This window comes from Corvus brachyrhynchos, unplaced genomic scaffold (genome assembly GCF_000691975.1).
Source record: "Corvus brachyrhynchos isolate BGI_N302 unplaced genomic scaffold, ASM69197v1 scaffold58, whole genome shotgun sequence".
Lineage (NCBI taxonomy): Eukaryota > Metazoa > Chordata > Aves > Passeriformes > Corvidae > Corvus > Corvus brachyrhynchos.
The window spans coordinates 279,302-306,840 of record NW_008239539.1 but is presented as its reverse complement, the minus strand read 5'-3'; the positions used below and the strand labels follow the sequence as shown (position 1 = coordinate 306,840).

The 27,539-nt window shown below is 43.8% G+C and overlaps 1 protein-coding gene across 5 annotated transcripts in view; it reads left to right on the top strand.

Annotated features, from left to right (window-relative positions):
* Nucleotides 1-1,114: 1,114 nt before the first annotated feature.
* The window catches only part of NPRL3 (NPR3 like, GATOR1 complex subunit), a 40,699-nt gene continuing 14,274 nt past the window's right edge, over nucleotides 1,115-27,539 (top strand). Inside the window, exons 1-10 of one of the 5 annotated variants that reach the window (XM_017741277.1) lie at nucleotides 1,146-1,210; nucleotides 6,141-6,179; nucleotides 9,599-9,728; nucleotides 12,903-12,977; nucleotides 15,052-15,256; nucleotides 16,016-16,097; nucleotides 22,255-22,392; nucleotides 23,125-23,281; nucleotides 25,133-25,239; nucleotides 26,433-26,562. In XM_017741277.1, the coding sequence (XP_017596766.1) occupies nucleotides 9,645-9,728; nucleotides 12,903-12,977; nucleotides 15,052-15,256; nucleotides 16,016-16,097; nucleotides 22,255-22,392; nucleotides 23,125-23,281; nucleotides 25,133-25,239; nucleotides 26,433-26,562 (978 nt within the window). In that variant the 5' untranslated portion in view covers nucleotides 1,146-1,210; nucleotides 6,141-6,179; nucleotides 9,599-9,644. Of the gene's footprint in view, nucleotides 1,211-6,140; nucleotides 6,180-6,393; nucleotides 6,552-9,598; nucleotides 9,729-12,902; nucleotides 12,978-15,051; nucleotides 15,257-16,015; nucleotides 16,098-22,254; nucleotides 22,393-23,124; nucleotides 23,282-25,132; nucleotides 25,240-26,432; nucleotides 26,563-27,539 lie in introns of those variants that run through there. The other 4 variants (XM_008639055.2, XM_017741276.1, XM_008639056.2 and 1 more) reach the window with 4 other exon arrangements.

Sequence of the window (27,539 nt, the reverse complement as noted above, 5' to 3'; positions counted from 1 at the left end):
CCCGCGCCCGCTGCAGCCTCCGCCGGGGCCTGGCATCCTCCCCCTGTGGCGCTGGTACCCCACACGCACCCCTCACACCCACCGTGGGGGCCCGGAACCCCCCTCACATCCTTCACACTGTCCGTGGGGCCTGGCACCCCTCTCACTGTCTGTGGGTACCTGGCCCCCGTCTCACACGCACCGCTCACAGCCCCCATGGGACTCTGCCCCTCGCAGCCCCTGCCCTGCAGGTGCCCTCAATCCCTCCGGGTACCCCTGGACCCGTCACCGTCCCAGGTCGATTGAACCACATCAGTGCCAGGTGTCATTATCCACCCGGTGCCTTATTGCTGTCCCTGGGGCAGGTGAATGCCGTGGGTTTTGAGTGCTGCAGGGGAAGGAGGAGGTAGGATGAGAAGGAAGGCACTGATTTGGAAGCAGGGATTCAGTGAATACTATTAGCTTTAACCAGTAGTGGGTAGAAATTATGAAACTTCAGTCCGTGGTCTTGAATAGTGGGCTGGGGGAGGTTTAATTTCTCCTGGAAAACAGGACCATGGGACTATTCAGGTGCTAGCACTGGTTGCCCCTCTTACTTTGAGGCACGTCATTTGGGACAGTGCCTGTGGCTGGACTGGGATCAGTATCGGTGCAGGGCCTAAAGGTGCTGCGGGGTGATGAAGCTGTGTGATTTGGGTTGTGTGTTAACTGCTGTATGTCAGGAGAAGTTTGACTCTCCTGCTTAGGTTGTGAGTCACTTTATCAGGAGAGAATTGTCTCTAAATCCCTGTTCATTTTTATAGGTAAAATCTGAAAAGATTTTTTTTTTTTTTTTTCTGACTGCTTCCCTGCCACCCCCCTCCTGCTTTTTGTTGGTAAAGGATTTCCCTTCCTGAGACTGCAGGAGCATTATAATTATCCCAAAACCTGAGCAATAAGGAGGGAAATTGCATTGGCCAGAATTTTACTTTTCACTCTTGAACTGCAAACTATTACCTGTGTCAGTTTCTGTGAATGTTTCACTTTCTCCTCTTCATCCCCTGAAGGATAAAATTTTTCTCCTATTTTTCTTTGCATTCTTTTGAGTGAGAGTAGAAAAACATACAAACACACATTAAGCAGATTGTTCCTGGGTAAATTTATCTTTATTTTTTGCTTCAGACAAACCAAGGAGTCGATATGCTGTGAATGGCTCTGGTGACACCACAGAAGATCAAGATGGGGACTCCAGGTACGAGGGAAAACACTTCTTCTGGCCTAAGAGGTTGAAACAGAGGAGAGACAGCCTCCTGGTCTCTTGCCTCCTAGTTCCTAGGCACATTCTCTTGGACTGTATAGAAGACAACCTGGAAAAAAAATGCTTTAATATCAAGTTATGAGCAACTTAGTGCTTAGTAACGAGGACTGTCTCATGAGGGAATGCTGCTGAATCTGCTGTTTTCTGGGCAAGGCATAGGTCAGGTATTCTGTGCTCATTAGAAAGGCAATATTACCCCTTCGAAACTAGGGAGTATTAATCCTTCGGCAAAATCCCACTTTTCTTTACCTGCCTATTTCTAACTGGATATATTATTCAGTTGCCTCAACTTCTTCTCTAGCTCATGTAATGGTCATATGGAATTGCTGTGCACTAATGAATAACTAATTTTGTTTCTCCAGACAGAGCTGCCATTGTGTCAGTGGAGTGACACAGTGGCTCAAAATGAAACTGAGACTTGAAGAGAGTTTTTAAGTACAGAAATCAGAGGGTAACAAACGCACTGAAAATAGGCAGTGTGGCGTTCAGCATGTGTGTATGTATGGATGGACCCTCTAATTAGTTTTTTCTGAGTATTTGAAATCTGCTGCATAGTTCTAAATTTATCACTACTAGATACGAGAGAAATCTGTGAGAGAAAAAGGTTTTTTGTCTGTTGGCCCATAGTTCACTTGCAGATCTTTTTTGTGATACATATTTTAATCTCCAGTATTAATGAAAAGAAGTTGCTGCTCTTCTCTTATATAAGAGTACTAAAGAAGTAATCATCGCTTTCCCCCCCAAAAAATGTAAGCTTGTTGTTATCTTTATGACTGAGAATAGTTTAGCTGAAATTAAAATTATCCACGTGACTGTAAACATCATCAGTTAATGTGGTTTTCCAGGACTGGGATCTTACAAAAACACGTTTTTCTTGAGGTCACTTGTATCTCCTGCCTCTTCTGATGCCTTTGAAACCTTCAAACGCAGCCTTTGGTTGTGTGTCCAGTGAGTGCAGTATGGACAGGGCACAGCTCCAGTGGGAGCAAAGCATTTCTGTGTTTGGGAACTGGTGACTGGCTTTTCAGACTGGGCTGTGGAGGGCAGGAGGGCTCAGTGGACACGTTTGCTGGTTATCTCAGGGGTTTTGTTGGTTGCTGTTCAAACCCCTGGCTCTAGAATTTCCCTAGATAGATTAAGAAGGTGTTGGAATAATACCAGCTTCTGTCTCACACTGATTCTCGTTGCCTCTGCTGTTTTGGCAGGTTGGACAAAGCACTTAATGTGTGGCTGTGTTATATGTTGCTGTGTTGCTGAATTAGTGTGATACAATATGTGGTTACTGCAGAGATGTAGGAAAAGCTTTTATCATTTCAAATCATGGTCAGATGAGAAAACTGCTGGTGTTTTCCTGAAATGGATTTTTAGACTGAATGTGCTGGCATGTAACTTACACTAATCAAATTTTAGATTGTTTCATTGTAGTGATGTCCAGAACGCTGGGCATGAAAGTTCATCCATGCTTCATCTCCTGGTCAGGTATTCGTTACTAAACTTTTGGTGTTTTTTAAATAATTTTTTCAGATCTGCTTATATCTGCCATGCATATGAAATAGAAATAGAAGAGCAGCAGCATTTAATTTGCTCTGAAAGTTTATTTCTTCTAGATGCTGGATGTTGGAGTCCAGCACACTGCTCGTGCTGCTTACATGGCTGGGCATTTGCTTTCTGAAATTCAAGGTCCCTTTCAAAATTGTGTTAGTTTCCAGATTTTTTACTGAAAGCTTTTTCCCAACAGCAGTGGGAAAGTCTGAAGTCCCCTGCATCCTACACAACTGATGTAACAGCCAAATGCATCCTCTTCAGTGGAACCTGCTAGTAGAAGAACATGCTGATGGTCTTTATATACTGAGTGCTGTTAATTTAAATTAGACAAGAGAGCTTTGTTGACAAAGTTCATATTTTTCACTGACTGATAGAGGTGGAAAAAATATGCAAGTTTTAAGTACACAGATGCTTCTTCCAGCAGAAGACAAAAAGGCATCTTCAAAACTGCAACAGATTGCTCCAACTTTGATTTGTATCAGGCAATTTTAGGAGTAACAGAAGTTGGTGCCTTGGAATAGAAGAGATTCTAAGGGAAGAGTGGAGGCAGGAAAGTGCAGATCCCCTGGAGGGAGGGAGATGCACCTGATTTGTAAGCTGGGAAAGGAAAGGGGTTTAACTTCCATGTGCTGTGCAACCAATATCATCATTGATTTTTTTTTCCTCACCAACGTGAATTTTTGCTTCAGTTTGTGTGTTTCCACTGAAGATCAGATTGTAGAGACCAGAAATGGAGCAACTGGTTTTGTGAGAGCCATTCCTTCAGTGGCAGCTCTATCCCTGTAAGATCCTTCTTCTGCAGCGCAGCAGTTCCCTCCCTGGACACTCAGTGCACTCAGTCCACGGAGAGAGTTCATCAGCATCAAGTCCAGTGTGTTTTCTGGTGGTGATGATTTTCTGTCTGGACTTGTCCACAATAAAAATAATTTATGAAGTGGTTTTGTATTGTTTTTGGAAGACTTTGTCGAGAAAGAGTTGGAAAAAGGCTCCTTTCAATCCCTGCGTGTCAGTAGCCCCCGTGGGTGGTTTTGGTGGCGCAAATTGAGGCTGTGGAGTGGGCAGACTGGTAGGTTGAGTTGATGGGGTATGGCAAGTTTGATAATGTTGTAGTGTTGGGTTTTTCCCACTGCATGCTCAGCACAAAGGTTATTTCAGATTTATCTTGTAGCTGCAAATATACTGGATGGCTGTCTTTAATTTATTAGCAGTCTAGCACCAATTGTGTCCTAGGTAAGATTTACTGTTGCTTTTTCCCTGAGCTATTGGATCCCAGATCAATTAATTTGGAGCTGACCTTTCCTAGAGCAGTTGAGGTGCATGTATTTCTTCATGGTCTCAGAAAGGACAAGATTAGATCAGTTTAGGTGCCTTAACTCCATTTCCATGTATATTTGTATAGATAATTGGATTTCTTTTGGCCTCCAATCTCAATTTCCTGGTCATTGTTAGGCTTTTTGGTTTTTTATAGACAATGGCAGCCTATTCATAATAATCCTTCCTCCAGGTTACTGGTGTGTATTTGCCTGTATTAATTTCTGCTCAATGGAGCTGTGTTTGGGTCCTCAGAACACATATTTTATTTCCTGCTAAAAGCAAGTTGAGCAGCAAAAGTGTTTGAGGTGTGTTGATGGTGGCCATGCAACAAAAAGGTATTCAGAAGACTGTCACTGTCAAAACAAATTGCTTGTCAAGTGTCTCTCTTTGTTGGCTTCTTCTCAGCCTTTCATCATTTGCACTTTTCAAAAACATCCTTCAGTTTCTGAGTGTTTTACCAGGAGTACACCTCCGCCCAATCTTTATGGAGATGCCTGCTAGATTTTTTCTTTCCCCTGAAAAAATATGAGGCAATTACTCCTTTGAAGTCATAAGATAATGCTATGTTAAATTGGTTTGAAATGGGTTTTTTGGTAGTTTTTCTGAAGGTGGTACAGCCAGCAAGCAAATATTCTAATGAGGAGGCACATATAGTAACATATGTTACAGCAGACTTCGCATTTTTAGTAGCAGAGCTGACTAACTGAAGGAGTTTCAGCTAATTTAGCAAATGCTTCTGTTATAAAAAACCCAAGTTACTGACAAACAAGGACGTGAATGTCCCTTTCTAACAAACAGTAGTTCTCCTGTGATAACATTTCTGTCTCCTCTGTCCCTCTTTCACTGGACTCCAGTGTTCTTCCTTGTATTTGTTCTGAAAGGCTTCCTTTCTGTAAGCCTGTGCTTTTCCATTCATCCACCCATTCCTTGAAACACCCTTCCTGTAATATCACCCCTTTGTGTAGTTTGTCATTTAGCTTCTCTACGTTCTCTTTTCAGCGTGACTGGCAGAAATCTGCTGTGTTTTGTATTAAGTGATTGTTGGAGGTTTTCAGTTTGTCTCCCCTTTCTAATGTGGGATAGTATAAAGCTTTTATCAGATTCATTTTTTCAGTACATTTATGAAATTGTTTCAGGAAACAAGTAGTTTTTTTATCTTCTTAATTGGGGGAAAAAGTGGCAGTTGACTGTTAAAATGGAAACAGGTGTTTCTGATATAAAAGTGAGTACAGGTGCTAACAGAGTCCTGCTCTGTACACCTGTTGTAAAGAAGGGTTTAGGGTTCTTTGCCTTGAAAGCTTTTTCAGCCTCCACTTCCTAAGTTGTGCTTATTGCCTGGGGCACACAGAGGGGCAGAGAAGGACTTCACGTGTGTGCTGTGAGTCTGGCCAGCCTTGTGTCTGCTGTGTGGATCCCTGCAGGAGCAGTGGGGGCTCTGTGTGCCAGGCCCTTTACAGAATCCTGCAACAATAAACACTTGGCATCCTCTTTTCCTAAGTCTTGTGGGTGTGGAAGCACTAGAACCAGCTGGGAAGAGCTGTGGGTCATTTGGGGCTGCACGGGAGGTTCTTTGGTGAAAATGATAGTAATAGTCTAGGAAAGAAACTGAGGTTTAGAATCTGCTCTAAATCAGACTGCAAGCTCTTCTGTTTTTCTTAAGGTAAGCGTGAATTAACAAGTGCCATGGAAATCCAGCTCCATAAATGCTGTGTACTGTGGGAAAACACATGGCAGCAGCCACTGCTAGTGCAAGGACTAAGTTACCTTAGCCTGTTTTCTCCATGTTGTCAAACTAAGCCTGCAATATATCCCTGGAATTCACCTTCCATTAACTTTTGACTCTTCTCAACAGTTGTATTTCCTTTACAGGAGTTTAACCCTTAATAGTTCATCCTAGTTTTTAATATTATCTCTTTTTTTTTTTCTTTTGTATTTTGTGTACTTGCCTCGTTTATTTTCTTTTGTTGTGTTTTGTTTTGTGTTTATGGCCATGTTCCCATTTCAGAGACCAATGTCCTCTAACTGATGAGCAATTGGTTTCAGGGTAAGACAAAATGTTCTAAACAATCACCTTTGTCTAGAATGGCTTTTCTTTTCTCACCATCCTTTTAATTGTGCTTTTGTTTCTGGTTTCTGTTTTACACTGAATGATGAGAAAATTATATGCTGAATCACAGTGACTGTAGGAAATGTATTGCTATAGGTTTATGCCAGGATAATTACAAAGGTCCTACTAACATTTCTGTGCTTCCTGTAGGGAATCCACAATGGGTGTGGCACTGTCCCTTCTGTGAATTGGAGAAAGCTGGGAGTCTCTGGGAATGCAACAAGTATAGCCTTGGCATTGTAGTTATTCCAACGAGGAGCTCTAAACCAAATTGTTTTCTGAGGAGAAATGACTTGAAAGTACAGATCAGTGAGTAAACTAATCCCAGGGTAATGATGGAGAGCTCTTTAGAGGATCCAGGTTTGAGCAGCTGTGCTGGTTGCTTGTTCTTGGTGCCCCACTCAGCTAAAGGGGATGATTAAACACGTGGAGAAAAAAGTGCTTAACTCAGGGCCTCAGAAGTAAGAAAATGTATCTCTAGTCCCTGCTTAAAATAAACCTCACCTACATACTCGGGTCCTGTTCTAAACTACTTCAAAGAAAAATTATTTATAAAAACCTTGCTTTGAATTCCTGTGGCATAGAAAAAGTTATTATCCATTCTTGGGGGAAAAAATGAATTCAGGTTTGAATTCCCCCTCCCCCCCCTTCTTTTCAGTGTGCTGTTGCTATGTTGTGCTTGGGACAGGAGTGGTAGGATATTTTGGGCAAATCAGAGCTTTCGCTTATTGTATTTACTTTCTGCCTGCTGAATTCCGTAGTACAGAAGAAGTTTGCTTCCCTCTGGAATTCACAATGATCAGACTAATCTCATAAAAGGAGAAGGGACTGTTACTGCCCAACTGCAAAACCTAATCTGCTTCTAACAAACTCTTGGGCTCTGAGAAGTCAGTGTTTTTAGGTTGTCTTAACATACCCCAGAGATGGGAAAATGTGTATTAAAATATTTAAAGTAAAAGTGTTATTTTCTAAGATGAGGTGATGAACTGAAGTAATGGGAATAACACATCTGCTGTTCCTCGATTTCCCTATTGTCTTGAGGCCTAAGAAATGTCAAAATTGTGTAGAGCACTGAGGGCTAAAAAAACCCAGACAGCAAAACTATAAATCCAGGCTGTCAGAGGAGGAGAATGGGGCTGGAGTCCAGGTGACTCCTGGGAGAGCCTGTGGTGATAGCAGGTGCAGCTAGGTCAGGATTATCTGTCTCTGAGCATGTCATCTGGCTGCAATTTCAGTACTGTCCCAGACACAGAAGACCCTGCTAGTGAGAAGATACGGAGGACTTTCCAAAATCAACCCTTTAATGTCCTCCTCCCCAATGAGCCACATACAAGGTAGGGCAGACAGGGCTCTTGGTGTCACGAGCTCTCCTGGGAAACTGCTGAATTCCCACCTTTAGCACCACATTATCTGTTAAAGGATCTGCTGGTGTAATTCCTTGTGAAAGTCATCAGAATGATCAGTTTATCAGCTCCCAGGTATCCTTTGCCAAGACTGGAGGAGGGAAGTGTAACTAATTTCTTACCAGGAAGCTGACATTTTCTAGTTTGCCCTCGTTCTCCCTTCACTCCCCAAAACATATGCTCCTTTTGGATCCATTGCTATTACCATTTTCCTGGCTCCATGATGAGTTTATTAACAAGCAGCTCAACAGGGCAAAAAGAGGAGGAGAAGCTCACTGCTGTCATGGTGACTTTTTTTTTTCTATTTTGAATGTGATCTTCAGGGACTGTCAGTCCAGGTCCTGTTTGAGGTTGCTTTGTCCTTTCCTCCCAAACTTCCCAAGCTGTGCAGCCCAGTGGCTGAGGAGCATGGGCTCAGTGGCCCCAGGAATCTCTGGCTAGTCTCTGCTTGCCCTTAGCTTGGAGTTTGGAGCAGAGCAATCAGGGATCTGGATGTTTGTACACAGCTGCTCTTTCCATAAACCAAACATAAACAGAGTGCTGTGGTCAGGGTGACCTGTTTGTAAAAGCACCAGGGGCTTTGGCAGTTTGGACCTGTGTGGTCCTTCATCTCCAGTATTTGTAAATAAAGGACATGCCCCCTGTGCCCTTGAGTGCATTTGTCTTAATTTCTGTAGTTCTCCATGACTCAGAGGGAAGCAGGACTAAGGTACATTACTTCTTTCTCTGGGCATGGAGGGATCACTTGTGGCCAAGAGATAAGGTGAGCACAGCACACACCCATGCCTGCCCTCCTCTCTGAGTGATACTGGGTTATCTGGGACACCTGCCTGCTGGAGGGGGATGGTCTGGCAGGGACACACATCCCTGAGTGGAATACAGAAAAGAAAATAAACATTTTCATTCTTAAAAACCGACTCTCATCAGAAAGTGGTTTGAAATTCATTTGGTTAAATAGGAGCCTCTGGGAAATCAGATGAGGAAAGAACTTGTTAATAACAAGCCTTGCAGTGCTCCTATGCTAGAGCAACAACTTTTCTCTAGCAGCTGAGGTCCTCTTCCCTGTGGGTTTGAGCTTCACTGTCCCAGGGAACACCTTGAGGAAAACAAGTGTTGGTAGAGACCAGACTGATGTTGTGAGGCCATGGGAGAGAGCAGTTGTGGAATTCTTCCCTTGTCACATTGGATTTTTAGCTGGTTTTGCAGCAGTGGCTGTGTTTTACAGGGCAGACCCCTTGTAGATACTTGCCCTCCTGTCTCAGAGCTGCTGCCTTCCCCCCACCAATCCAGAGCTATTCAGTAATGCCATGGCTGGGCTTTGGGAAGGGCCTGCCCTGTCATGAATGTGGCTTATCAAATGAGAAAGCCCAGGTGAGGGCAGGCAGCTCTTGGAAGGTGCCAGTTGTCTGCTGACCACAGGTTGAGATCTGTTAAGTGAGGAACTTGGAATGTCACTGATGAGCTTTGGGAAAGGAAGGACAAGCACTGGCTGTGTTTCTCCTAATTGAATCAGCTCTTTCTTGCCTTCCCCTCTGCCATACTGGGTGGCTTAAAGATCTCTGTTGTGCTTGAGTGACAGGCTGTGTCAATATGTAGTTGCTTAGTAAGTTCATTAACCTGCAGCTAAATCCAGGCAATGGCTAACTCCAGCTGTTTTTATATTTAAGCAAACTGCACCTAATCTTTTCAATGTATTTTGCTGAGCATGTAATTAAATGAGCATGACCCTGCAGTCTTTGTCGTGAATGCTTCCTTTTTTATAATTGTGATGATCTGAGAGATGTAATTTAGGGGTCCTTAATTTTACATAATTGGTGGTACTCCAGGTACAGCAATTTAGTAACAATTTACAACGCCTTAACAGCTTCAAAGTTAAATATATCTGTATTTGGAGGAATATTTTGGGGGTGTGCTTTTTGAAAATCGCAATAACTTCTGTTTCTGCTCTTCAAGGTTTTCGGATGTCATCCTGGCAACAATTTTGGCTACCAAGTCAGATATGTGTGGCAAAAAGTTTGAATTGAAGATCGATAATGTTCGCTTTGTTGGCCATCCCACTTTGCTCCAGCATGCCCTCGGGCAGGTATGGTATGAGATCCCCTCTGGGGACCTGCCTTCCTCACAAACTGCCTGGCTTTAGTGAGAAAATCTGGAATTCAGAACGTGCATGTTGGCTTTTGATCCTGTTTTTACTTCCTGACACTCCAAACTGTCTTTTACTTACTTCTGGGTAAATGGAGTGAGTGGCAAACTGAGGGAGTTGTCAGTGATCACAGAAACTCCTCAGGTTACTGAGGGAAGCAGTGTGAGTAAAGAAAAGTAAAACTGGGCACTCCAACTCAAAAAGCTGTTTCTCACTATTTTATTTTAGTTCCTGCAAGTTAGCTTTTAGCACCTCTAATTAGTGTGGCAGTTAAAAAAACACCACTGAAAACCTTCACAAATGCTAAAAGCTGCGTCAGCCTTGTTTGGCTCTTAACTCTTCCTGAGGCTGAAGATGATCCACAAGACTTAGATGGAATATGTAGGATGTTGAAAGAGATTTAAAATTTTCTTGTGGACCAAGTCAAGCTGATGTTTGCATTGAGACCTTCCTCCATGGCCTGTATTTTAGGTGCTTAGAATGAGAGCAATTTGCTACCTGGGCTGTGCAAAAGGCCCTGCTTAAATCCAGGAAAGAATTCATGTGCTTCTGTGTTCCAAGTATTCCCTGTCCTATTCCTTCTTCCTGATCAACTCTAGGAATGAACTAGGCTTTGGTAATTTCTGGATTCAACATGGATCCCTGTCACTGAACTTCTTTGGTCTCATTTTTCATCAAATTTGCTAAGTCATTCCTTTTTTCAGGGGGGGGAAAAAGTCTCCTTACCAATTCTGTCCTGCTTTCTAGCTATAATTAGAGGTGGAAACAGCTTGTTGGTAACTGCAGCTTGATATTTAGAGGACCAGACTGCTTTAATCCCAGTGAGGAGCTGGCCTAAAGCATCAAAAGATGCTACTTTGGGAACTCAGTTGTGAGTCTGCAGGAAATGTCATGGAGGATCACCAAGACTCAGCCCTAAAAAGGTTAAACTGTCTTGGAAGACAGGATTCAAGTGTGCCCAAGCTGTGCAAATCCATCAGCAGCCCCCGACAAGGCAAGTGATGAACCAGGCCCGGGGTCTGTATTGGGACCCCAGCCAGGAGTAGGAGACAGGACAAAGGTGTGATGGATTTAACCAAGGGTCCATCCAGGAGACAGGCACAGCTCCAGGCCCTGGGCTGAGCTTAAATGGGGCTCCCAGGTCATGGACTAGGAGGTGTGTGTGGATACCCAACTGGGGCTGGTCAGGGCCATTAAGACCTTTTGGTGCCCTCAAGGCTCTGGCAGCAGCAGCCTGTTCTCCCTCAGGTCATTTTCCTTTATTTTACTAATCTCTGAAAGGCCTAACTTCCTAAATGTGCTGTAAATGAGGTTGAAAATCTGGATTTGCATTTTTTTCACCACTTAACTATTGTACATTCTTTCCAGTCAGTTTAATACTAATTGCATGAAATGCCACTTCATTTCAATTTGTCTAAATAAAATTGCATCTGGGCAAATAAACAAAGTTATAAAGAGCTGTAAACACCTTTTTTGTTACTTCTGAAGGATCTTCTTTTTGGGTGTGTCTTATCAACCCAGGAGGCACCCCAGAACTTTCTAGAGTCCAGAATCTTCTTGATGTGGCAGCCATCTCTGCTGGTTTATATCAGTCTAAATGTGAGACCCTCCTGCAGTTAGGAGGAAGCCAGATGGAGCTACTTTTCCATGGAGCTCAGGCAGTGACTGGAGTAACCCAGCAGCCTCTGCTTTGGGTTTCCTCAGAGTTCATGCTGCAGTAAACTGATCCACAGGACAGCTCAGCAAATGCTTACTCAAATGAGATTCAGGAGTTACAAGAGCACAAATATTTAATCCTGTGTGCCAGATTGCCTTTTATGTAGCAGGAGTTCTGAATTCTTCAAATTCCTTCAGCATTTTCTTTCCCAGCTTAGTTGTCTTCTTTTTTTCTGGACATGAGGTGATATGAAATCTAGCCTGCATCCCAGCTGATGTTAGTGGTGGTCGTTTCTTTGATTTTAAGGAAGGAACAGGATCAGTCCTTACACTTGGAAATTCACAAGATGTCCTGGAACTGGTCAGTCCAGAACAGATGAACACAGTAAACTGCCTTTACCACTCTCCCATCACTGCCTTTTCAACAGAGTGTAATTTTCACTTTAGGAAAAAAAAACCCCACAACTGGGTATCACCTCTTAGTTTTCTAAATTTTGAGACTCTTGGGTGAAAGCACTCAGATTTTGGGGTCCACTACCAAGCAGTTCCCTGCTGGTGCTTGGAACCTGTCGGGAAGGGCAGATGCTGCTCTGTGGTTGCCCTGGCTCAGGTGCTGCACATACTTTGGGTAGAGACCAACTATTGTTTGGCCTGGCAGGTTCCAGCTGTTTGCACTTGGGCTGGGGTGGGTGTTGAGCAGGGGGAGGTGGGAACCTCCTCTGCATTTTGTGCTCCATCTTGTGGCAGCATGTGCTCCTCTTGGAGCTGTTGCTCTGGCTGTGCAAATTCCACTTGCTTGTCTCAGCTCTAGCTGTTTCTTCTCGCTGGAAAGATTGAATCTGCCTTAGGGATGGAGCTCTCTGCTACAGAGAGAATAGAGGGGCTGGATAATGTGTTTGAAATCCTGCAGGAAGGGAAAAATCAAACCTTTTCTTTTAGTACTGCTTTGCTAGAGCATATTTTTTCTGATAAAAGCAGCAGCTTGTAACAGGATGCAACTGGAATAGGGATTCTAGGAAAGGAAAGAATAGGTGTGGCCTGAGATGAGAAATCTGTGGAATTCTGTTGACAGTATTTCTGACAGTTGTGCTAAAGAATTTAAACCTAAGGCCCCTAATGATCCTAAATGTAATAACAAAGACACTAAGTAAGAGTGCTGTCTTAACTGACACTCATTTCCATGCTCATGACCAAAAGGTTTTGGTTTGAGTCTTCACAGCTGCTCAGCAAAGGCACTGTTGTAGAGTAACTGTGACACTTTAATTAAAAAAAAAAATCATAATTCTATTTTTTGCAAGTCATATTTGATGATATAAATTGATTTGTCTGCTCTCTTTTCTCAGCTTGTTATTTAACTAAGGCTTTTTTTTGTTTAATTTTGTTTTCATTATTACTTTCCCTTTGTTACTGGCTCCAACTGACACTAGCCTCTGGGATTTTTTAAAAAATATTTTTCAGGTATCCAAAACTGACCCCTCACCAAAGAGAGAGATGCCCACCATGATTCTGTTCAACGTGGTGTTTGCACTAAGGGTAAGGACTGTCTCCATTCCATCTGACAGTGGGATGTGCTTTGGATGCATGAGAGAATGCAGTAGGCCCACTCCAGGCTTGTTTTATGATTAATGGACAGTGTTTGAAAGCTGCCTCCTCTCAGCAGTGAGGTCACTGTAAAGGGAGAGTGCCAGGGAGCAGCAGCTGAGCAGCTAAATGAGAAGAAAGGACAAGTGAAGAATAAAGAGGTTTCAATGCTCAACAAAAACCTGGACCAAATATGTAGTTTCTGCTTGGAATTTTTTTTCAGGCTTCCTCTATTAACTGGGTGCTGGTGTTAAGGGATCCTGGCTTGGCTAATTAGATGGTATAAAGCCCTAGAAATTTCATTATGTTCAAGCATTATTTGATTTCTGAGCTCTGGCTTTCTTTTCCTGATCCACAGGTTGTTTAAAAATAGAAGAGGGAGCTGGAATAGTTGTCTTTATGGAAGTGGTTGATTTTTGCTCAACTGGATGTAATGTCATGATTTAAAAACCTCCAGCTCCTTGCTTGTGAAAGGAACTTTATTTTTTCTTTTTAGCTCTGGTACTTTTCTTACCACTGGCTTTTGAGTGGTGACATGGACATGGCCCCAGCCTGGATGGCTTGTCCTCAGATGAGGAGCAAGGTTTCACACAGGACAATTATCTGAATCAAGCAAGAAATTGTTTATGGAGTTCTGCTGGGGATCCAGTGTTCCTGTGCTTTGGGACACTCCTGGGTCAGGAAGTGCTGAATTTGCAATAGAGGAGTTGATTTTAGATTTCACATGTTAAGACGTGTTGCTTTGGTGAATTGTTAAAGCCCTGTGCTTTGTTTGCAGGGAAGTGTGTGTAGATGCACCTGCAAGCACACACACTGATGCACACCGAGTCATGTGGCAGCAGCAGTGTTGAAACCAATGCTCTTCCATTCACAAGAGCTTGGTAAAGTGCAGTGAAGGCTAGCCCACATTTTTCTGGAATCTAATTTCTAGTGTTTCTAGGAAAACTTGTTTTCTTTGCCCTTCAGCCATGTGATGATACTGATGTAATTGTGTGTGTGATGCAGCACTAAATCCATTTGCCAGATGAGACACTCTTAGTTCACAGGGAGCAGTCAGGTTTCTGGAAAGTGTTGGGCAAGAAGCAAGTAGAAATTTTTTCCTAGGATGGAGTAGTGCAGTGCAGGGAGTGGGTGGAGGCCCTCAGAGATAAAGATGAGTGTCCATCTGCAGTGGGCAGACAGAGCAGGCAAAAGCCCAAGTGTTTTAATCAGCACTGATCCTGCTGTGTTTGAGCTTCAGGGCCACCAACGTGACATGACTCAGCAAGAACAGCGGAGTCAAAAAAACCTGATGAGTCATGGTTTGCTGGTTTCTCACTTGCCAGAACTTTAAATTCCTTTAAATGTCTTAACAAACATGAAGCAGCTGCTGACTCATGCTGGAGCTACTGAGTTCCCCCTCACCCCCCCTTGGCAGCTGTACTGACATGATAGATTTTTCCAGCACTTTCTTTCTGGGACTTTCATAAATGCAGTGTTAGTAATAAGCTGTATTTGTGAATTTTTTGGGAGTGTAAATCCAAATTAATTCAGAGTTGGGATGAAAATGTTGGTCACGAGCTGGTAATTGTTACTTAGTTACTGCCTTGTCAGTACATAGGACAAATACCAGTGTGGCAACGTGGAGTGAGTGGGACGTGTTAGAGCCCTGCAGCCCTTGTGCTGCCAGGGAGTTTAACCTGAACATTGGGATAAAGCTTGACACTTTCTTGTCTCAGTGTGTGAAGTTGAGTTCTTTGCTCTCTGCTAGTAGAAGGCCCTTTAACAACTGGAAAAACAAAGCAGCTAGGGGTATCACATCCAGGTGTGGTGTTCCTTTGATGCACATAGACAAGCTTAGAAATCCAAATCACATTTGGACACCTCTGAGCTTCTGCTTGGTTGCCGGTAGAGAAAATTCTGTTCTTTTTCCAGTCGAGAGGCTGATTTTTGATATCAATGGAAAATCATTTGACCTCTCAGCCATCATCACTGTAGTGCTGTGTGCTGTGGCTCAGTGGCTGCTCGTTTGCCGTGTTCCCTGCAGGCCAACGCGGATCCGTCCGTGATCAACTGCCTGCACAACCTGTCGCGCAGGATCGCCATCGTCCTGCAGCACGAGGAGCGCCGCTGCCAGTACCTCACCAGGGAGGCCAAGCTCATCCTGGCTATCCAGGACGAGGTGTCTGCCATGTCAGAGAGTGAGTGCTTTGAGCAGCAATGGCTCTGTCCAGGAGCACTCTTTCAGAGAGGTGCTGATTGTACCTTCTTACTTCTCCTATGCCTGGGATCACTGTGAACAAATTTTGGTGCTCTGTAGCATTCTGACAGCTTTTCCCTGCATTTTTCCTCAGCCAAGTTCACTATCCCTATGCTGAGATGTGAGTTTTAGAGGTGAAGTAGTTTCTTTGCTTTCTTTGCTAGTTAAGTTCAGCAGAATCCCTGGAGACTTTGCACTGAGCCATCATGTTTGCCTCTTCCTGTCAGGCTGCCATGGAAGAGCTCCTATGTGTTCTGCTTCACCCAGCCTAGAGCAAGTTTTCCATGCTTTAATGCTGTCTGCTGAGTCACCAGACTTCTACGTGGAAGCTTTACCCTTACATGCTGCTACCTGGCTAGCAGTTACAGAGCACTTTTACAGATGGCACTTGGAAATGTACTATAATAATATGCACTATTTAAGGTGAACTCTCTCTGACAGTGATGCATTATCTTGCTGCGAGCATTAAAAATTAAAGCTAACGTTTGGAAAAGCAAAGCACTTAAAATCATCATTTGTCAAATTTGGTTACATGTGCTTAACTGAGTTGAGGTTTAGGAGAAGTTGGCAATAATTCACTATTATTATTTTAACGTGTGACTTGAGTTATTGTAAAAGCTTTGAAAGATAATTGTAGATTCAAATGATACGAATTCTGTCCCTAAGATACAGGTTGATACCCAGTGGGGGAAGAGGAAACTCTTTGATTTGAAATCAATTATTTGCTGTCTTGTTTTGAAACTTTCCATAGCCACAGAAGGGCCCCAGTCACCTTTTCATCACATCCTACCCAAGTGCAAACTGGCCAGAGATCTCAAAGAGACATATGACAGGTAAGTTGGATTTTAGTCCTAGCTCACAGTACGCTGTTTCTCACTGAAATCTCTTTGTTCTTAAGGATATTATCCACTTCCTAATCATTGGGATTTGGGTTTTAAACCAGGCAGAGCAATGTGAAGCCTGGCAGTCAGGTGAAATGCTTGCAGAACTGCTATCCTAATCATTACCTTGGTGTGTCTTTGGTATCTTGTTCTTAAAAGTTGGCGATGTCTGTCACAGCTTTTAGAATTATTATTTTCTTCCTTAGCACAGAGGCACCTAATGACAAGTGAATTGTAGAACTGGCAAGTGTCATAACAGGGGTATCGCAGCACTGGAGAAGGGCTCTAAACCTGCAGCTAAGAGGAAAGTGCCGCAGGAGCACTGATGGCAAGTCAGGAACTGCCCTGGCTCCATTTGTGCATGTCTGGACAGCAAATTTGGATGAGATGCTGAGACTTCCAGCAGAATGGAAAGTGGAACATGCTGTTTCTTGACTGGATTAGAAGTTCTGGCAAAGGTTTCAAAGCAGTGTGGAGTTGGTGTTGAACTTGAGCAGGAGCCTGGGCCTGTCAGTGCTGCCTCCTCAGGCCCAGAGGCTCCTCCAGCCAGGAGATGTGCTTGGGGAAAGGCCTGGACAAAGGGACACAGAACCTCTGCATGTGTGGGGGAAGGCGCTGTGCCCCTTGGTTGGGGTGTTTGTCAGGGATTCGGAGAATTAGACTGGAGTTCCTCAGGGAACCCTTTATCCTCCCTGGGTTGTGGCTGCTCTTGTACAAAGGGGGTCAGAGCCCTGTAGGGTAAGGCACTGGGAGCCTAAATAATGTAATGGTAGCAACGAGTATCAGAAAACTTCTACCAAGCTGCTCTTTGTGCTCAAGAGCTGTGAATTCCATCTTGTTTGAAGGAATGTGTATTGTTCCACACACCTTGCACAAAACCTGTACTAACCCTTTAAGTAAGGCAGTTTTTGTGCAGCCTGTAATTCTAATATTCAAATCATGTTTTTCTGTTCCTCTAGGGCTGTGTATTTATGACTGGGCAAACCCTGATCGTGTTTCCAAACATTTTAGGGACACAGTGACATCTTGTGGCATTTAGCTGTGACTGTAGCAACACAGAGCTCGAGCTCATGTACTCTGCTGCTGTGAGCCTTCCCAGAGATAAGGAGGAATAGACAGACCATGGAGAAATACACTTTGGTGCTGCCCCCAGCTGTAAAACAAGGCAGTTGCTCCCTCATTTAGGCATTGTGAGTGGAGAAGAAGTGGTGCAAGTTAGATTTTGACGCTTTTGCATGACACTGTCAAAAGCAAATGTAAGAAATAAGGTGTTGGTAAAAATCTGGAGTACCTGTGTGCTTGATTGGAAAGTTGTACTTGAAGAGGAGCTGACAGTGTTGTTGGCTGGCTGGGTGATAAGGAGGTGTTCTGCACGGTTTTGCCATTAATACTTAATATGAGAGCATAGGAAATATGCTTGTTATACCTGCAGTCACATCAGCTGAGAGGAGCTGCAGCACCTTGCCAGGCAGGCATAGATTTTAAATTATTTTTTAGTAAGGTAGAAAAAGGATTCTAGAAATGCAATCTTCTTCTGCAAGTCCAAGATGAATTGATTATTCCTGTGTGGCAGCAGCTTTGGAGTGAAGTCTGTGTGGTCTTCTATGAAATGAGGGTTAATCATAAGTGACATGGGTTTACAAAAAAAAAAAAGCAGATAGACAAGAATGCATAAAGCAAGTCTTGCCCGTAAGATAGGAACTAGTCCTGCTCACAGCTGTAAAACTCTCACTGTAATGACTATTTTATCCAGTTTGGACACCACATTTCAAGAGGGATTTAGGCCACCTAGAGAGTGTGGAGGAGTGTGGATGACCTCAGAGGGAAGATGGAAAGATTTGCTCTGTTGCTTTTAACGGAGAAAGCGCTGCTGGGAAGGGTAAACCTTCAGATGCATGCAGTGACAATGTGCTGCTTTAAATTTCTGGCATAGCCTTTGGCTGTAGGAGAACAGCCAGTGGAGTGGAGAGAGCACTTTGAATTGCAGATGGAGCCCAGCTCTCCGTTTGAGATTTGCTCCAACCAGCATTTCCAAGTGCCTGCTGATTTCTGCAATTCCAGCCCAATTTCCAGGGTTGCTCCAGAGGTGCTGTCGAGCCCTTGGCTTCCTGTAGATGGTGCTGAGGTATTTCAGGCAAGACCCAACGTGTCCCTGAGCAAGTTGGTTTGTGCAAAACCACAAGTGTAGGAATATTTTTGTCATTCAAAGTGTTCTTTGTGTTTTGAATGAGATGCCTGTGTTTCCTCGGGCAGGATCAGTACCCAGGACATCCTGACTGTAACACTATTGCTGCTATAGAAATGGAGTGCTATTAGACTGACAGCTTAGAGGCTTTCAGCATGTACTTCCTGGGACCCTTTTGTCTCTAATGGAGAGAACTAGAATGTTTCTTTTTGATTAATTCAGAAAATTGAGAGTCTTCATTCATCTTGTCCCCAGGCTGAAGCATTTGTGTGGAACAGAAAGCAATGGGTTTTAGGCCCAAGAAAGTTTTCAGGACCTCCAGGGCTGAAAAACTTACTGGTGTTACAATATGTGTCTCTTTTAAGGAGCTTTCACCAAGTTTTATCTGCAACTGCAGATAATATGTGAGCTTGATACTTACTAACTGCCTGTCTGGTTCTAGTAAACTTCTCTCAGCTTTGCATTGGAATAAAAGTGAAAGTATGGAGAGGTTTTTGGGGTGGTTTGGATTGTTTGTTTCTTCTTTTTAATACATAAAGAGCCTTTATAAATTTTTAGCATAGTGGGACTTGAACTGAGTGGTATATCTAGCCCATCTCAGCAGCTCAGGGAATACTTATATGAGACTTAATGAATTATTAGATGTGATTTCTGTGGCTGTACTGTAAAATACAATCCAACTACAGTTATTTATCAAAGGACAGCCCACGTCCTTTGATATAAGGAAATACAAAATAATTTCAAAGCTCTGAGTAGTCACAACCTCTAGGAAAAACAAACTCCAGAGTTACAAGCTCACTTCCACCAAACTCAAAAATGTGTTCCTTTCTGATATAAACAGGATAGACATGATATGAGGTGTGGATATGTAAAAATTCATAACTCTTTTATAAACATGAAGTGGGATTTCTTTGTTTTGCCAATAGTTATGGAAAAGGCTACAGTTCTGTGAGATATTGGCAAGCTTTCAGGTCCTCGTTTTGGGGCAGTAGCTCACAGTTCAGGACACAGCAGAACAGAGCAAAAGAGCAGTGATATTCCACAAAATAGTCCCCAGCTTCCTGCAGCTCTGGAGGGGGTTTCTGTACATTCAGCAGCTTTCAGCTGATCTCACTTCCCGGAATTAGCCCACAACCCTGTGAGCCAGAGTAAATATTTAACAAGCACAGCATCCTCTGATAAGGAGGTCCATGGCTTAACTACTTTCTGTGTTTCTTTCTATTTCTTCTGAACTTTGCTCCTTCTCGTATCATGAGATGTCTCATGGGCGTTATGATGGAGAGACATTAAACAGCTTTTTCCTATTTGCCTCTCGCTCTCTCAGTTTTAAACTACTCTGATATCTGATTATCCTGATCCTTCCCCATGTATCCCTCAGACTGCTCATCAGGTGTTATCAAACCAGAGATTAAAAAAAAAAGTGTTGAAACTTAAGTTCTTACAGAATAAAATGTCTTTGAGGGTTTAATATCCTATTGCCTGAATCTTTGTGTCTGTACTGGGGACATTATTTAACTCTGCCGTCTGGCTAAGGGCAGTTGCAAGTGTTGCTGCTGGAGGGTGTAGCTTGTTCCTTGTCAAATTACAGACACTTAAATTATTTTCCATCCAAGGAGGGGCAGGTGAAGGAGAAATCTGTGCATAAAGCTGTAATGATGGCTGGAAATTGTACAGTTGAATGCAAATGCAGAAGAATGAAATTAAGATCCAGATCAGAACTGAAAATCTGGTTTTCTTGTTGTCTTTAATTCTAGGCTCTTGTTGTATAGTGCACTGTAGACAAAATTATGCTGTGGAGAGTGTAATTATGTAATTAAAGCTTTTGCCTTGGTGCACTTGGACCAAAGAATGAAAGGAACCAACTGGATCTTTTTCTGAGTGTTAAACTCTGCAGGGAAAATATCCCTGCAAGTGTTTCATGCTTTCATGTATCTCTGCTGCTCTTGGATAACCTGTTTTTACAACTCCAAGAGTTTTCAGGTGGTCTCTGAACTCACTTGTCCCATTCCTTTATTGCCATGTTTCCCCTTGTGAGGATTTGGCCTGGGAGATGCTGTGGATAACCACAGCTTCAGCCCTTTTCCCTGATGTGTTTTGAGGGAATCCAGCTTTCTGTGTCAGTTGTTTGTGTGGTGGGATAAGCAGTGTTACTGGAGCTGCAGCATTTAATGAACTAAAACAGAGGTGTTTGTGCTTTGCATGTTCCTTCAGGGTTGGGAGCCTCTGACCGGATGAGAGTTGGTGGGGCCAGAGAGACACTGGATTCACCCTCTCAGTTTCTCTTAAAAAGAGCAAAACACATGGTATCTGCTCAATTTGCAGCTTGAAAAATCAGCATTTTCCAGAGTTCAATGCAAGATTTGAGAACAAAATCTTTTGCAAAGCATTGTCTGCAGTGAGATAGATGCTCCCTAATGAGTCTGATCATGTACGAGGCAGGGGGGGATCGCGTTTGCTCCCTCACCACTCTGTTGTGGTTTGGTGAGTAGTTGCACCAGCAGCCAAAGCTACCCAACGTTTTTGTTTAAAGCTGAAATTTCAGCTCTCTCCAAACCCTGTGCACAGCCAGATGAGCTTGAAAAAGAGCATGTTAGTCTGTGACCTGCAATTGGATGCTGGTTATAAATGGTTAAATCACCACATAAAGACTTTTCCAAGGTGTGTATTTGCTCCCGGCTTGTTGCTGGCATGTTTTTTAATCTGTTTGTGTAGAGGGGGAAATTCATGGGAGTTATTGACACAAAAGTCAAATTGCGAGTCTCAACACACTTGTAATTTAAAATTCAGGCTGGAATTTTCAGAGTGCAAACTTTGAAATTTGATTTTAAGCCAAAAGACGTTGTTTGGGAAGAAAGTTTAAAATCGAAGGGCTTTGAGAAGTTCAGTTCTCTGGTGTAGACAAGATTAGCTGTTTCTTGATATTGATCAGCAAGTTTATATGTGTTCCTAACTCATGAAGAGGTGTGGTAGGCCTTGCTGCTTTCTCCCAGCACAGTTGTTCCCAGGCCAGCATTCCCTGCCCGTGGAATGGGAATATTGTGAGGGTTTGCAAAGTGGTGCTGGCTTAACTCCCTATGGTACATTACCCATTTTAAGTAACTGTAGTTCCCTCCTGAGGTGTATTCCACCTCCTGTCTAGATTTGCACACTTCTGTAAAAGCACCTGAATGATGTTCCTGGCTCTAATCTCCAGCTTTTCTGTTTTTTTCAGTAAAAGAGGCTTATTGTTGCTTTCAGGCTGAGCGCCAGGGTCAGACTTTATTGTCTTTATTATTCCTGATACGTCCATCATTTCCATTCCAGTCCTGTTGTCTGGAGTCAGCTTAAGGGCTTAGCTTAGTCCCTGTGGTTTCCTAGAATGAAGAAACCATTTAAGAAGCACGTTTGTGATTTCATGTGACAAGCAGGAACAGGTTAGTAAGGAAACAAACAACCTAAGCAGAACCAAAGGAGGCTGTTATTGTGGAAATGTGCTGCTTGGAACAGCCCTTGCCCAATACAGACATCCTCTTTTCTTTCTCCTTGGAGAGGAGGATGGAAATTGGAGGTGAAGACAGCCCAGTTCATCTTTGCCCTTTGCAGCTTTGGCCTAGGGAATCTTCCTTTGCCTCGCAGTAGATCTTGAATAAACTTTTAAAACTTGAGACACTGCTGCAATGTTAAGAGCAGAGGGAACAAAAGATCAGTGGTGAAGTCTCTCAAATCTCCCTCAAAATGCCATGGGGGATGGTGCTCTGTAAGTCCAGGTGTAGGAGGCCCTTGCAGTTAGGAGTCAGCTGGTCCTCAGCCAGCCTGGGGACAGACAGGGTGCATTCCGTCTTTTCCTGTCCTGATCTGATTTCTGTGCAGGGGTGACTCTGGACCACTGTTTTCATTTGTGATATAGGGTAAATGCTGTATGGATTTATTGCCTTCCTATTTTAGTCTCTGCACGACAGGGGTGGTTCGTTTACACATCAACAACTGGCTGGAAGTGAGTTTCTGCCTTCCTCACAAAATCCACTATGTTGCCACCAACTTCATACCCCCAGAAGCAATCGAGAGAAGTCTGAAATCTATCAGGTAAGAGCAAGATCTGCCCCTCCAAGTGTGGCCAGTCCTTGCTTCAGTTCCAAGGGTGATGCTGCAGACATCTGAGATGGCACAGTCACACAGGGATGGTGTGGCTGGGCTGGAGAGGTGGGGGGCCCTGCGCTCACACAGGACTCCCTGGAGCTGCTGCTGTGGCACTGTGATGCTGCTGGATTCATGGTGGTGGGAAGCCACAGCCTTGGTGTTAACTCTAGGTGGTTGTACTGAGGGGATGCTGCAAGAGTGGCCTGCACTGTTTGCAGCCAGGAATTGTGTGTTCATTTTAATCTGTTGACCCAGAAGTAATTCTGCTTTTGGAAGGAAGAGAGCCCAGGTCCTGTGATACCTTATTTCCTGTGTTTGTTGATCTGCAAAAATAACTTAACTCTTGCTTTCTTCCTTTCTTCTACTCCATTCTGTATTTCAGTAATGCAGACTAGCAGTTTTCAGACTAGTTCTCAATTGTGTGCCAGTACAGTGCAGTCTTTTTTCCTTGTCGCTGGGGTATCCAGTAACCATATAACCATCTGTCCCCTGTTTATAGGGAGTGTCTTATGCTGTGACATAAAAATAAGCTTATTTCGAACCCAGTTAGAGCAAAAGGATGGTATTAGAAATTCTTTTTCTACCATTAGATTGACCTCAGGTATCGTGGTGTGGGAATAACAAAGCCTTCAGGAAAAGCTGCAGTTTACTGTGCAAATGTATTCTATTTTTCTGCAGGCCTTACCATGCCTTATTACTTTTAAATGATGAGAAGTCATTGCTTAATGAGCTCCCGTTGGACTGCTCTCCTGCCCTGGTGAGAGTAATTAAAACTACCTCTGCTGTGAAGAATTTGCAGCAACTGGCTCAGGATGCTGACTTGGCATTGCTGCAGGTACGGGGAGCTGTCAGCGGCTGCTGAGAGCCTTTTAAATCACGAGGTGTTTTCTTCTGTGTGCCCGTGGGCTTCTGTGCTGCAGGAGCATGTCAGCTGCCTTGGTGTGAGCAGAGGGCAGGGAGAAAGTACCAGCCCTGGAGCCTGGGGAAAGGCTGGAGAAACAAAGGGCAGGGGTGCAGGGACAGTGCTGGGCAGCCCTGCAGCTGCATCCCGTCTCAGATGGGAGTCTCAAGTCCTGGGGGTCTCTAGTCCCCAGCCTGGGGGTCTCTAGTCCTCACCAGTGCTCAGGACAAGTCCATTAAAACAGGCTGATGAAAAACTTCTCTTCAAATTGTGAGCACCTCCAGGGCTGCATCCCACAGCCTCTCTGCTCCAGCACGTGACCAGCATCAGAGTGAAACCTTTCCTCATATCTAAAGGGAATTTCCCAATGTCCCCTTTGTGTGTGTTGCCTCAGGACCTCTCCCTGTGCCCCTCTGAGGAGAGTGACTCTGTCTTCTCTGTGCTTTCCTGTTTGGTGGTTAAAACCAGAGCAAGTTGTACTCTTGACTGACACCACAGTGGTCTGTCTTGGTCCTGCCACGTTGATGTCTACATGCAAATGAAGCACTCAAAATGCAAGTGAAGATTTACAGCTGCCATGGCCAAATACGTTGCTTTCCCTGGAGCTGCCGGGATCTTTTCTACCAAAGCCTTGTGAATGCCTGTGCAAACCTTCCCATCCATTTCCTTTAGTCCCTTAGTGCACAGACTTTGCAGAGTCATGGGAAGATCATCTAGTTTAGGCTTGGGCAAAGATTTTGAGCCAGTCTCCCCAAGCCAGCAGCTCTTTCCAAATACCTTTCCAGTGACACCCAGCTCTCAAATCTGAATTGCTGGAGGTGACGTGATGAGCCCTTGGAAAGGGAAGTTTGTGCCAGTGGAGGGACGAGACTCTGGCACTCACATGAGTTTTGAGGCCACAGAGAGACCCCTGTGAATGACTGTGATCATTTGGGATGATTATATGCGATGATCCCAGAGAGGGAAGGGCCATTCCATGCTCCTAAGGGTTGATCCAGACCCAGGGACACAGTCGGTGCTCTGTGTGACAGGGGAAACACAGCTCATCATCACATGTTCTTCTGTTCATAGGTCTGTGCCTTCTCTTGTTCCAAGGGAAAGGTCCTGCTTTGTAATAAAATTCCAGGTCTGTCTGCCGTGGTCTGTGGTGTTACTTGGCCATGGGATGGACTCTGGAAATTCCCTACTGCTTCTGTAATTTTGTTCTCCACAAAAAAGCACGGTTAAATGCATCTAATGATACAGGCTGGATTTTATGTCTTGTAGACACTATTTATGTGGCTTTTCCAGAGCCATTAGCAACCACTGACTTGTTTAACACATTAAAATACTTTGTATAGCTCATTACTGAAATACCTCTGTGCAGTAAAAAGGCAGTGTTGGTTTCCTTTGTGTTTCTGTCATAGTAGAAGCTGATTCTTTTGTTTTATTTTTCATGTATAACACAATGCATTTTGTGCATAAACAAAAATAGTTTTTGGGGACATGAAAAGAAACTAAACTTGTATTGATACAGTTTGAAGGAATTCCTTTGAGGCAGGAAATACTAAGTTGCTTAGAAATGTGAAGCGAATCTCTGGAAATTCATAACCTTGTCAAATGCTTTTTGATCTGCCACATGTTATATTAAACCATGAATTTATTCTGAAGGCAGGGTGAAAGGATGGAACATTTTTCTTTCATTTCAGCTCAAACGAGACTTTTTTTTGTTGTTGTATGGAATGCTTGCTGAGAGTTTGTATATTACTTTTGCTCCCCTAATTTTTCCCTGTTTTCTCAATACAGGTTTTCCAGCTTGCTGCACATCTTGTTTACTGGGGCAAAGCAATTATTATTTATCCTCTTTGTGAAAACAATGTCTACATGCTTTCTCCAAATGCCAGTGTCTGCCTGTAAGTAGAAGGACAGTGTGTTGCTTTGCAGCACAGTGCTGAGGAGTGCAGATGCACTTTCCTTCCCTGACTGGATAGAGAGTGGGATCTTTCTTAATTAATTTGTTGAGACTGTACAAAACACAAACCATTACATGAGCCTGGACTTGCACAGCCCACAGTGTGGGCAGGGAGGAGCAGCAGAGCAGATCAATATTCCTCTGTGGTGGTGAGGGCCCTGGAAGCAATATTTACCCTGTGGAGCTGCTGTCAGTATTTTTAGTACTCTTGCTCACTGGATATTCAATATGAGAACATCTACAAACCAAAATACTTTATGATTAAGTTAAATGAGTGGTTTATAGGGCTCTCTGTGTAGCTGGCACACCTGACATGAATCAAAAGTAGCAAAAGTTGCCATTGTGTTGCTTCATGTGCTGGCATTCCGTACTGTGTGCCTTGTCACAGCCAGAAGGCAACGTGGCTGTTTGGAGAGCAGGCAGAGCCACTGCAAGGAAGATGTGGAGGCAGTGGTGGGTATTTTTGCTTTGCTGAAGATTGTTAAGCCTTCCTCTGTTGGTTTTTGAGATGTTTTTAGACTCTGTGTTGGAACTCAGTTACAGGAAAGTAGTTTTAAATCAAAACTTTGGTGATGGAAGTATAAAAATAGGGCTGGAAGGGACCTTGAGGTCATTCAGCAGCAACTGTGCCTGTGTCATATATGGCAGTGCTGTTCTTGAAGACCTTTGGAGATGGAAATGCTAAGACAGTTTTCCTAATATATAGCTTGACTATCCTTCACTTCTGCTCAGTCATATTGCTTGTCTTATCAGCATGGGGAGGGGGCACAGCCACATCTGCAGCTGCAGTTGGCACATTCAGAGGCTGTGTGTCCTGCCCAGCCCTGCCCAAGCTCTGTCCCTTTCATCAGAGGCTGCACAGGTCTGGACTTTTTATCACTTTTATTTTTCTCCTCTGGATTCCCTCCACACCTTGAATAAAGGGCTGGAGCTGAACGTAAGGCTGAGGTGAAAGTGCATGAGCTTCTGGCTGGCTTCTGCAGGACACAACATGCCATCAACTATCCTTAGGGGTTTTCTAGATCACAAGGAGTATTACATTTGGGAATTGGCACTTCTGCAATGCTTAAATGGATAAAAGTTAACCTGACCGGCACTACAGAGCTGATCTGTGCCTTTGCCTCTCTCCTGCAGTTACTCTCCCTTGGCAGATGCCTTCTCCTGTCAGTTCCGGGGTCACAACCTGCCCTCGATGCTGGCCAAGTTCTCCCTCCCGGTGTCACTCTCCGAGTTCAAGAACCCGCTGGCACCACCTGTGCAGGAGGTGAGCTGGGCACTGTCCAACAGCTCCTTGTTCTCCTGATAACAAGGGATGGTGCTGCTTCTGGAGCACTTGGTCAGGAACCTGCTGTTGCACATTTACAAGTTCCCAATTACTGTGTTTCCAGCCTTATGATTTGTTGTTTCGTGTCCTCGTGCCGAAAAGCTGTGGGGATGTTCAAAGTGAGAGGGTGCTCTGTGCTGGCAAAGCAGAGTCCTGAAAGAAATATTAGAATGTTTCTTTTCATGGAGTGATGTAGTAGGGAAAACTGAAACTCCATTTGGTCTGTTGCAAACTGTCATGAATTGGTAGGGGTGAATCAATTTTGTGGATTCCTCACAATCACATTCGATTTTATTTTATTCCATCTGCTTCAAGTTCACAATCTATTTTTAAAAGCAATCTGTCTGTACACTTGGTTTTGCTGTAAAACTGGAATTGTTTAAAGGCTGTTGGAGGAAATAGACTCAGCATGGGGTGAGCAGAAGTCCGTGTGTCACTGCATTAGCTTTTTAGTATTCAGATCTGGGTTAATAAAATATGGATTTGGGATTTGTGAGCTGTTTTGCTTAGGCATCGATCATGGCTTGTGGCATTTCTGGGAACTGGTGGAACACAAGAAGGAGCTCAATAATGTGAGGTGTCCTGGCTGACACTCTTCTGTTCCCAGATGGAGGAGCCTGGACCTCTGAACGTGGCTCAGTGAGCCAAAGCAAGCATAGGCAGAGTTCTTTGGCTGGTTTCTTGTGGTGTTTGTTTCTGGCCTTCAGACTTGGGTGCCTTGGTGGCTCCATGGATTGAGCCCCTGCTCAGATACAAAGATTGCCATCACCTCTGCACTCAAGCACAGCTGTGAGGGAAGAATTGGTTGTAATTACAGGTTGGGAGAGATGATGATCAGAGATAAAGATAAGTAATGATGTAGGTCCAATCCCAGTAGCATGTACTGGTCAGCTGCCACCTTGGGAGGCAGGGAAAGA